The sequence below is a fragment of the Tupaia chinensis genome, unplaced genomic scaffold, assembly GCF_000334495.1.
Source record: "Tupaia chinensis unplaced genomic scaffold, TupChi_1.0 Scaffold000146_1, whole genome shotgun sequence".
In the NCBI taxonomy this organism is placed as follows: Eukaryota; Metazoa; Chordata; class Mammalia; order Scandentia; family Tupaiidae; genus Tupaia; species Tupaia belangeri.
Window position 1 is genome coordinate 3,186,509 of NW_006159616.1, and position 11,865 is coordinate 3,198,373.

The 11,865-nt window shown below is 42.0% G+C and overlaps 1 protein-coding gene across 11 annotated transcripts in view; it reads left to right on the top strand.

Moving 5' to 3' along the window:
• EIF4G3 (eukaryotic translation initiation factor 4 gamma 3) overlaps window positions 1-11,100 on the top strand; it is a 418,798-nt gene extending 407,698 nt beyond the window's left edge. For all 11 annotated transcript variants that reach the window (XM_027770593.1, XM_027770592.1, XM_027770595.1 and 8 more), the window contains 3 exons: window positions 2,278-2,359; window positions 5,803-5,949; window positions 10,180-11,100. In XM_027770593.1, coding sequence (XP_027626394.1) covers window positions 2,278-2,359; window positions 5,803-5,949; window positions 10,180-10,361 — 411 coding nt within the window. In that variant the 3' untranslated portion in view covers window positions 10,362-11,100. The remainder of the gene's footprint in view (window positions 1-2,277; window positions 2,360-5,802; window positions 5,950-10,179) is intronic.
• The last annotated feature ends 765 nt before the right edge of the window (window positions 11,101-11,865 follow it).

Below are 11,865 nucleotides of genomic sequence, written 5' to 3' on the forward strand. Positions count from 1 at the left end.
CACTATAGGGCACGTACACTCGCCAGACAGACAGAGAGAGATAGAGATAGAAAGCGAGAAATCACCCCCCAGGGGGAATGGTCACGCCTCAGTCCCTTCTCCTCCATTCTCCTCTTGGGATATTGGGCACACACGCACACGCGCCTGGCATGAGTTTTAAGCCACCGGGTCCGGGACGCGAACCGCGGTCGACTACGTGGGAGTCCAGCAACATAGCCATTATGCTAACTGCTGGTCCCCAGATCTGTTCTACTCTTGAGCACTAGAATCACAGCACTGGTTCTGTGTCATAGAGGACATGTGCAGGTGTGTGTATGTGTGTTTGTGTGTGTGTCCACATGCTCACATGTGTGTGTTAGTAACAGAAGAAGCAGTCAGATGGTGTTGAAGTAGTATTTTTTATCTAATTACAGTTAGCTAATTTTATTTTTCTCAAATTGTGCTTGACAGCTAATCTTTCGGGGATTTCAGGTGACATTCAGCGCTTGAAATAGCTCTGTGAACCTGTTTATGTTGAATCCAAAACGTGTTATTCTCTCATTTATTCTTTGTTTATTATTGCTCATAGTCTGCAGAATCAACTTCTTTGGGAATTAGAGTAGTCTGGCTTCAGCCTAATAAAATACTTGTAGTGGTCTAGGCTGTCCACTGGCTGTACCACATAGAGTCATCGTGAAGCCTACACGCATTGTTCTATGGGGAAGATCAGTTGTGGAGCCTCTGGCTAGGACACGGTCCCGTGTTCAGCTCTATACATAGCCCGCAGAGCTGGCCATCTGGCTTGTTATTCACCTTTAACTGCTCGCAAACTACCAGTTCTTCTCAAATGACATGTAACTTTAAGTATTCAACAAAAAGAGAGCTGCTAAGGTTAACTAAGGTTAATTAAGAATATTAACTAAGGGGGCCGGCAGGTGACATGGTGGTTAAAGGCGTTGGTCTCCCACATGGCCGACTGCAGTTCAAGTCCTGGACCTGGTGGCTTGCTTTCTCACTTTCTCTCTCTCTGTCTCTGTCTCTCTCTCTCTCTCTCTTTTTCTCTCTCTGTCCCTTTCTGGTCAAATTTAAATAGATAGATAGATAGATAAAGTTAAAAAAAATATTAACTAAGGTTAATATACCTTAGTTCTAAAATTCAACATAAACTTATTTCTAAATATCATTGAAATTTTTAGCTTTCTAATGCAGAAGTCCAGAATGACAGCTGTCATTTTTCCTGACCAGTATTGTAAGGCTGACCCTTTCGGTGGGAAGCGCAGTGCTGTGCTGAAGGAAGCTGAGACGAGCGTTGGCTCTGTTCACAGGCATAAGGAATGTAAACTTCGGAAAGGACTTGAAAGACCTGCTTAGAAAATGTCTCCTGTTTGTCTCTGGTTCCTTATAGTGTCTAGTAGCAACAAACTGGACCTTAAGAGAAAGAAACCAAATGTTAATGTGTTTAACATCTCTAAGTACATTTTTCTTGCCATCTTTAGAAAACAGTTACGCTTTTTCACCACCTGAAGGATCTGTTCAAGGCAGTTCTCTATTAACGCATGATTCCCACGGAAATGAAGATAAGAAGCAAGCCTACTAGGCCAGCTGGGGGACCCAGATTTAATTCCTGGCCCACTCTAAATAAAACCCAAGGGCAGTGGCACATGTCCATGGTCTCAGCTGAGGCAGGAAGGTTGTTAGTAAGTGGCCAGTGTGGGCAACAGCAGGACCCCGCCTGAAGGAATTGGTACAGTGGTGCACACCTGCGGTCCCAGCTACCTGCAGTGCTGAGGCAGGAGGATCACAGCCAGTGACACCCTGTGTAGAACACCACCCACACACACACACCCTACAAAATAATGAAAAGGCATGTTGGCACTTAAAAGAATGGTAGCACACTATTGAGAAAGTAACTTTAAAATACACTGCAATTATAGTGTAGTTCTTTTAAATTCATGGACTTGGATAGATCATCTTAACATGGATTAATCTGTTGAGAAAGGAAAATGTTTTTAAGTGATTCCACTTACAAATGTAATTAATAATTATATAATTGAGTGAGCAGAGGACAGGCAGTGGTAGGCTCTCTATAAGCTAAATATTGCTATTTGGAACATTTTCATGTAGAAATGGCAATAACCAAACTATTTTTCAACTTCTCAGTTGTTTAAATTTAGCAAGAACAGGCAAAAATGTAACCCCTTCTGTCTGCTCTTAGTACCAGGTCAGCCCTGGTTTTGGGAAAATCATTTCTCTCGTATGCAAGAGTAGCTCTAACTATTCCATTTCTTTTTGCTCCAGGCTAACCTAGATGAAAGCCAGATGAGTTCACCTACATTCCTTAGAGCTTTAATGACAGCCGTCTGTAAAGCAGCTATTATAGGTAAGTGACATTTCCAAGGCAGCTCTTAACATCCGAAGTCCCCACTGTGTCAGCTATCAACTACATGGTCTTAATTTATATTTCTTCAAAACCTGCCCTCAACTTGTAGTTCAGTTTCTGTGCGAATGCGTGGCATTTCTGTCCACAGTGCCTGGCCGGCTCAGGCATGGGGGCCGACAGCTCGTGTGCCTCAGAGAACCCAGGTACTGGCAGCTACTACTACACGTTTTGTTCTCTCCAAGTGAACGGAAAGTCGCTGCACGTTCGTTGGGGTATCTTACACTCTATTACATAGGTAGCTGTTTTGCAGCAAGACTCAAAAGTCTTCCTCCTCCCTTCATTGGAGAGTTACAATGAAAGTCTTGAACAGTCATCACCTAATAACAATGGAGGGCTCTTCCCAACAGGAAAGTCTTTTTTTGTAAGTATATATGCATAAGGAAAGAAAATATTAACAGTTTTCATATGTTCTATGTTGACTTTATCTAAGATAGCTTTATTGATTGTTTATGAGTTGCATAGATGGATAGGATTATGATTGATAGAAACTAAATATTATAAGCTGCATACAATATATAACAATATTTAATAAGGACATACAGGTAGCCTTAGATAGAAATCCACATTTCTACACTGAAATGAGATCTATCAGTTCAAAAGTTGCCTCAGAATTTTAGGTCTGTCTTTATGACTTTAGAAGATAGTTTCCTGGGGCCAGCGAGTGGTATAATAGTTAAGGCACTGGGCTCCCACACGGCCAACTGCAATTCAAGTCCCAGACATGGAGGCTTGAAAATCATGTCAGGCACGTATGTGTGTGAATGCTCTAAATCCCTAAAGGAGACTGGAGGAGAAGGGATTGCAGCATGGCCATGACCCTTGGGGGGTGATTTCTCACTTCTCCTCTCACTGTCTCTCTTTGTCTCTCTCCAGCAAATGTATGCACCCTATAGCAAAAACCTTAAAAATAAAAAAGAAGAGAATATTTTCTTGGTATTTAATATAGTTTCAGCATTATAATACAATATTTTCTATCCGTTTAATTGTTTTTACTTGCCAAAGGACACATGCATTTACAAGAGAAAGCCTGAGAGAGAAATCACACTCTAGTGGGCATGGAAACGCTGCAGTCCCTTCTCCATTTCTCAAATATGTAAGGATTTGGGGCATGCATGCACATGCATCTGGCATGTTTTTCAAGCCAACAGGCCAGGATTTATATTGCATATCAACCATGTGGAGATCTGGCTCCCTTAACCACCAGGCCATGGTGCCAGCCCCAGATTAATTTTTTCTTTATTAGTTATTTAATGTGAGAAATAACAAGCTAAATAGAAAATCTTCACAAAAATTAAAAGACTCATTTTTAGTACCTATGGAATTAAAAGACCATGGTGTTTCAAAACCAGAATTGCAAACTACAAAAGCTGCTTTTAGAAACACAGTTATGGCCAGCCAGGTGGCATGGTGGTTGGGGCAGCTGGGTCCTGTACGACTGGTTGCACAGTTTGAGGCTTGGACCCGGTGGCTGAGGAATATGCTGGGCACATGTGCTCACATGCCAAGGCTCCAAGAGGAGGGCAGGGGAGAGGTGATTGCTGCGTGGCCATCCCCGTGGCGGGTGCTTTCTCCCTTTCTCTCTCTCTGTCTCTGTCTGATGAACACATAAATCCTATCATAAATTTGAAATAAACATAAACATTATGCTTCTTGGACAGAGGTTGCTTCCCTTGGTCCCTTTATGTAGTAGTGCCTTTCCCCCAAAAGACCTTGGTTAGGTACTGTCATAATTAGTCCTTTATCTTCTAGTAATAATGAAATTGTTCCAATTCTTTTACCTTTCTGAAAAGATTTATTTGAATTCTCTTAATTTTTGTTCCATTTTTAAACTACTCAAATTTCCTACTTTATTTTTTTTTTATCAATATTACTCTTTTTGGAGAGATTTTTGCTGTAGGGCACATGCACTCACCAGAGAAAGACAGAAAATGAGAAATTACCCTGCAGGGGGGAATGACCATGCCACAATCCCTTCCCCTCCATTCTGCTCTTGGGATCTTGGGCACACACACACACACACCCAACGTGAGTTTTAAGCCACTAGGTCCAGGACTTGAACTGCAGTTGACTTCATGGGAGTCCAGTGACATAACCATCATGCCATCTTCTGGTCCCAATATTACTTTTGAAAATACAGTCTTTGGCATACATATACAGTGTGGAATGATTAAATCAAGCAGAGTAACCTATCTATTTACCTTGCTTACCTACCTTTTTTTTTTTTTCTTTTAAGATTTTTGCTATAAGGCAAAAATCTACATGGCAGTCCAGCAATGTATGCCATCTGCTGGTTCTACTTACCTACCATTTTTATGGTGAGACACTAGATTAATGTTGCTTCATTTTGTTTTGTTTAATTTTTTCTAGAGAGTGTGCGTACTCGCCAGAGAAAGAGAACAAAAAGAAAACACCCCTCATGAGGAATAGCCACACTGCAGTCCCTTCTCTGTTTCTCCCTTTTTTGGGGAATGTTGGGCACATATGCACATGCCTGGTGTGTTTGGGCTGCTGGGCCTGGGACTTGACTGACATAGTCAGCCAGTTGGGGTCCAGCCACCCTAACCACCACACATTGGCTGGCCCTGATGTTGCTTTGTAGTTTGTCATAAAGCCATCATACCTCATCATAATTAAAAATAAATACTTGAGGTAGAGCAGCAGGTGGCATAGTGCTGGAGTGTTGGACTCCTATATGGCCAACTGTGGTTCAGGTCTTGGACCTAGCATCCTGAAACTCATTCTGTGTGTGCATGCCCAAAATTCCAAAAGGAGAATGGAGGAGAAGGGACTGTGGTGTGGTCATCCCCCTTGGGGGTGATTTCTCGCTTTTTATCTCTCTGTCTCTCCAGCAAGTGCATGCAACCTATAGCAAAAATCTCTCCCCAAAATAAATAAATAAATAATTGGGTACACTCAAGATGCATCTGCCCTCTCTCCCCAGCCCCCATGGTTTTTATTATCTGTGAGAGAATGTTCCATTAAAAATGTGGGGTCATTTTGGGGACCAGCAGTTAGCGTAATGGCTATGTTGCTGGACTCCCACGTAGTCGACCGTGGTTCGAGTCCCGGACCCGGTGGCTTAAACTCACGCCAGCCGCGTGTGTGTGCATGCCCAAGATTCCGAGAGAAGAACGGAGGAGGAGGGATTGCGGCGTAGCCATCCCCCCCGGAGGGTGATTTCTCTCTTTCTGTCTCTCTGTCTCTCTCTGTCTGTCTGGCGAGCGCACACGCCCTATAGCAAAAACCTCCAAAAAAAAAATGTGGGGTCATTTTGGATTTCAAAATCTTTGCCACCTCTTCCATTGTAGAGTTATATGGGTTCTATCTACTCAGGAAGCTGAACATGGTTGTGTGCTCACTCCTGCTTTTTCTATTACCTCTAGCTGACTGTTCTACCTTCAGAGTGGACACTGCTGTTATCAAGCAGAGAGTGCCGATCTTACTCAAGTACCTAGACTCGGATACAGAGAAGGAACTGCAAGCACTTTATGCACTACAAGCATCAATAGTAAAACTTGACCAACCTGCCAGTAAGTTTTTATCATGTTACTATTAACCCAGCCAGTAAGTGAGACTGTTTGGGTTAGGCCAAGGCCTTGGAGGTGATTTGGGGTTTGAAGAGTGGACAATAAAAGAATCATCAGTAACAAACATTCAGATAATCAACACCTTTAATAAAGCTGAATTTTTTAGTTGTTCGTTTTTGTTTTGTTTGCTATAGGGCACATGCATTTGCCAGAAAGACAGAGAGAGACAGAGAGACAGAAAGTGAGAAATCACCCCCCAGGGGGGATGGCCACGCTGCAATCCCTTCTCCTCCATTCTCCTCTCAGGATCTTGGGCACGCACGCACACATGCCCGTGTGAGTTTAAGCCACCAGGTCCGGGACTCGAACCACAGTCGACTACAATGGGAGTCTGATGACACAGCCATTACACCAACTGCTGGTCACTCTAATCCCTTCTTATTCATTCTCTTCTTGGGATTTTGGGCACACATGCCCAGTGTGATTTTAAGCCATCAGGTCTGGGATTTGAACCGCAAAGTTGGCTATGTGGGATCCAGCTACCTTAACTTCTACACCATCTGCTGGCCCTGAATTTTTTATAAGCTTAACTTATATGAGAAAATGGCAGTAAGAAGACTAGTTTATGTTAGTGATTTTTTTTTTTTCAGGATTTTTGCCATTTGACATGTGTACTTGCTAGAGAAAGTAAGAGGAGAAAAATTGAGAAATCACCCCCCCAGTAGGGATGGGCAGGCCACAATACCTTCTCCATTTTCTTCCTGGAATTTTTGGCACACATGCACATGCACCCAGTGTGATTTTCAAGCCTCCAGGTCTGGGACTTGAACTGTGGTCAGCCATGAGGAGCCCAGTGCCTTAACCACTATGCCACTTGCTGGTAATTTTTTCCTCATTCAAGGCAGATCTAATAAAGCTGTATGCGATGATGGCAGTAGTATCTGCACCATTTAGCATGGTAGCCATGAGCCACGCTTGGCCATCGTGAGCACTTCCCTGTCCTGGAGAAACACTGTAGTCATTCTTTGGCACTGCCTTAGGTTGTGACTTTTATAAAGTTTTCTTCTTTCCTAATGCTGTTGAATCCCTCTGGGAGATAAAGGAAAAGATTCAGATAAATTACTTTCAGAGAATAGCTGAAGAGACGAAGTATGAATCAGAGGATTTAACCTGATTTTGTTTTTTTCTCTCAGATTCTTTGAAGAGTCATTATTAAACAGTAAGCTTCCTTATTCCTCTTCTTTTCAGAAGACACTAACTTTTCAAATGAGATGGTTCAGTAGTCAGATAAGAATGATGCTGTGTTCCACCAGTCAAATTAAAGTATCTCGGGACCAGCAGTTGGCGTAATGGCTATGTCGCTGGACTCCCACGTAGTCGACTGCAGTTCACTTCCCGGACCCAGTGGCTTAAAACTCATGCTGGGCGCATGTACGTGTGTGCCCAAGATCCCGAGAGGAGAATGGAGGAGAAGGGATTGCAGTGTGACCATCCCTCCTGGGGGGTGATTTCTCTTTCTGTCTCTCTGTCTCTCTCTCTCTGTCTGGCGAACACACGCGCCCTATAGCGAAAACCTCTTAAAAAAAATTAAAGTATCTCTCATGATTACCAGATTCAGTACTTTCTGGAGAGATGTTTGATTCTAGATTCACCACCAACAGAATCCTAGCCACTTGATTCCATTTCCCCATAGACCAACCGGAGTTTAGAGAATGACAAGTGATTTCAATGTTAACTTGACTGAAATAATTACAAAGATCAGTATAGGAAACTTTTAATATGTTTGGTTTATTCTAAACCTGATTGTTAGCATTTATCATTTATCTCACTGCCTCCCTCCATTAATGTGAATGAAAGGGAGAACTGTCTATAAATTAATTTAGGAGTTAACAGTAAAGGAATTTCATAAAAAGGGAATATATAAAACCTTCGGTTGGAGGCCGCCAGTGTCACATTGGTTAAGCCAGTTGGGTTCCACACGGTCGACTGCACAGTTCGAGTCCCAGATTTAGTGGCTTGATAAACTAGCTAGGCACGTGTGCATACATGCCCAAAATCATAAGAGGAGCATGAAGGAGACGGGACTGTGGCATGGCCATCTCATGTCCTCTGTCTTCCCCTTGTTGTCTCTTGTTGGCAAGTGTATACTCCCTATGGCAACTATTTTTAAAAACCTTGTATTAGGGCTTAACTTCCTCTCTCTCTCTCTCTCTTTTTAAAGAGTGTGTTTGCTGGTGAGACAGAGAGACAGAAAGCAAGAAATTATCCTCCAGGGAGGAATGGCCATGCCACAATCCCATCTAATCCATTCACCTCTCAAGATCTTGGGCACACAGGCATGTACACACACACACCTGGCGTGAGTTTCAAGCCTCCAGGTCTGGGACTCAACCTATGGCCTACCATGTGGGAGTCCACCAACATAACCATTATACCATCTGCTGGTCCCAACTTTTTCCATTTCTTTGTATAAGCTAAGTTTCCATTATAAGCACAGAATAGAATTAAAATTACTAATAGTTTGGGGAGGCCAGCAGGTGACATGGTGGTTGAGGTGCTAGACTCCCACATGGCCAGCTGGTTTGAGTCCTGGACCTGGTGGCTTGCTTTCTCACTTTCCCTCTCTCTCCATCTCTCTCTCGTCAAAATTTTCTTTTGGTCAAATTTTTAAAATAAATAAATAATAGTAGTAATAAATAAAATGAAATAAATGGTTCTTTAAAAATTTACTGATAGTCTGGACATTCATTCATTCATTTATATATTTACTCATTCATTTATTTAGTTATTTAAATTCGTTCATTTACTTATTCACTCATTCATTCATTCATTCATTTAGGAGAGATTTTTTGCTACAGGGTACTTGCACTTACCAGAGAGACAGAAGCAAGAAATCACCCCCAAGGGATGACCAAGCCGCAATCCCTTCTCCTCTGTTCCCTTCTTGGGGTTTTGGGCAGGCACACATGCACACTTGCCCAGCATGAGTTTTAAGTTGCCAGGTCCAAGACTCACACCATGGTTGACTATGTGGGAGTCCAGCGACATAACCGTTATGCCATGTGCTGGTACCAATAATTCAGATGTTTTAAACAACCGTTAACTGGGACCAGCAGGTGGCTTAGCATTTACATTGCTGAACTCCCACATGGCCAACAGTGGTTTGAGTTGCAGACCCAGTGGCTTGAAAATCACTCTAGGCACATGTGTGCACATGCCTAAGATCCCAGGAGAAAAATGGGTAAGGAATTATGTAGTGGCCATTCCCTCCTGGGGGGTGACTTCTCACTTTCTCTGTCACTGTCTTCATCTCTTTCTCCAGCAAGCACACATGCCCTAACGCAAAAACCTCTTAGAAAAAATTAACTGTAGTTCTACTGTATATAATCCAGATGAGGGGTAGCTTTTGCCCATATTTCCCACATGAATGATTATTCTTTTTTTTTTTAAAGAAATTTTTGCTATAGTGCATGCACTCCCTGGAGAGACAAAAAGTCAGAAAGTGAGAAATTGCCCCCCCCGGAAGGATGGCACACTGCAGTCCCTTCTCTTCCATTCTCCTCTTGGAATTTGGGCATGCATGCACATATGCCTGGCATGATTTTCAAGGTTCCAGTTCTGAGACTTAAACCATGGTTGACTACATAGGAGTCTAGCACCTTAGCCACTATGCCACCTGCTGGCCCAATTTATTTTCTTTTATTTATTTTTTTAATTTTATTTATCATCATCATTATTATTTTTAAATTTGATATAGACACTCATCAGAGAGAGAAAGTGAGAAAACAAGCCACCAGGTCCAACCTCCATGCCACCTGCTGGCCCCTTCTTTTCATTTTTTAAAACATCATCAGAAGTGAGTGAACTGTATCTTGCCTTCCCCTCAGAAATTTGTGAATAATACTGAGAGATGTATAAAGAAGAAAGTTTTAAAAAGTACAATTATGTTTAATTTTTAAAATGGTTAGGTCGAGAACTACATATTATGAAATAGCTTCATAACTACTAAAAAGTTCAAATTGAACAAAATGATAGAAATAAAAAATAGCCTATTTTCTTTTCCTCTTCTTTTAGTCAAGTTGTGCTTTTTCTTATTACCACAGCAAGTGTGACGACTTGTCATGGATGCTTTTTCCTGGGGGAATTCATGTGTGTTCTTTCATGACTTTAAAATACATGCCTTTTCTTCGCACCTGCAGTGCTCAGAACTGACGGTCAGTCTCCCCCTTGCAGACTTGCTGCGGATGTTTTTCGACTGCCTGTACGATGAGGAGGTGATCTCGGAGGACGCCTTCTACAAGTGGGAGAGCAGCAAGGACCCGGCGGAGCAGAGCGGGAAGGGCGTGGCCCTGAAGTCCGTCACTGCGTTCTTCACGTGGCTGCGGGAAGCAGAAGAGGAGTCTGAGGATAACTGAAACATCAAATACACAAAGCAAAACAAAAGAAACAATTTAAGTATTTTTTTAAAAAGTTTCACGTCTTCGCCAATCACAGTGCAGCAAGGCCAATTCTCGCAGAAAACCCCCACGTGTGCACGAGTGGGAGAGGGGAAAGAGAAAAAAGGTGATCATGGAGGAAAAAGGTACTGGAAAAGTAAACTTCAAACCTGAGGGCGGGAGCACTAAACCAAAATACATGTATTATTTATAGAAAATATTTTCTGTTTTAATCTTTTCTTTTTAAACAAGGACTCATACTTTAAAAGATGTTTAGCAAAAAAAAAAAAAGTTGAGAACTTTTAATTTATTTTAAGGACTGCAAATGCCAGTGTAATTTTTTAATTTGCAGTTTCTGTAAACAACTTGTATAATAGAAAAGCAGAGAAATAAATTTCCCTTCCCTTCATATGCACCTCACGTTTGTTTTAAAGCATAGTAGTTAGTTCAGATTTGAGAAGGTTTGGAGTGAACAAGGTAAGAAAGATTTTTTTTTTTGGCATCAAATCTTTCTGCCTGCCTCTCAGCTTGCTTCAGAAAATTAAATTATCACAATAGTAATCAAAACATACATAACCTTGGAACAGAAGGACATGCTGTGGACCAGAGAACTCCAAGAATTGTTTAAAAAAAAAAAAAGTGCTACCCTGGGAAAAGTACTCTTACTACTTTTGAAATCTTTAGAGCAACTTTAAGGCTTGTAAATACATAGAACAAATATTTAAAAAAACGACAAAAACAAAAAGAAATTGACTCAATACTATTTCTTTTCACTTTCAAAATATAAAGAACAAAATAAAGACAAACATTGCAAGTTTAAAAGAAAGTAAAGTGACTTCTCCTTTTGACAGCTGCTGCCGTTGCCCCGTTCTTGGGAATTACTGTCTGGCTATTCACTGTCTAATCTAAATTGTTCCTGGGCACGGGGGAAAGGAGGTGTGTGTGTGAGTGTACGTATCAGTGCATGCATGCACATATGTCTCCACAGATAGTTGGGAAGGACACGTTTTGTGGGTAAGCTGGTGACTTGCACTCGGGTGGGAACGTCCCTCTGCCAGTCTAAGAGAAGCTCCTTCCCAGCCCTGCGGAGAGCTGCGCGCGTGGGGGCAGCACAGCCTAGAGCAGTGTGTTAAACGGTGCTCCTGCTTATGTCAGGGCCCAAGCCATGGGTTCACTTTGAGACCGCCACCACCCCTGAGTTTATCAGTTCTCTACAAAAAATCCAAGCACCTTTTAAATAAAGGGAACAAAAGGAAAAATAAAACTAAATTATGCTTTTTAAAGGTGGGGGTGGGCTTTAAATCCAAACCAACCTCATTGGCGAAAATCACATTATTTTCTACCTCCAGCTTCATTCAAGCCATTCTGGTGAGTATAAAACCAACTGCGGGCCTCTGTTTCCCCCCTCCTTTCATGAAGTTGCAGTGTATAAATGGTTTTCCATCTTCATTGTTTGCGGGCCATCACCTTACAAAATGTATTC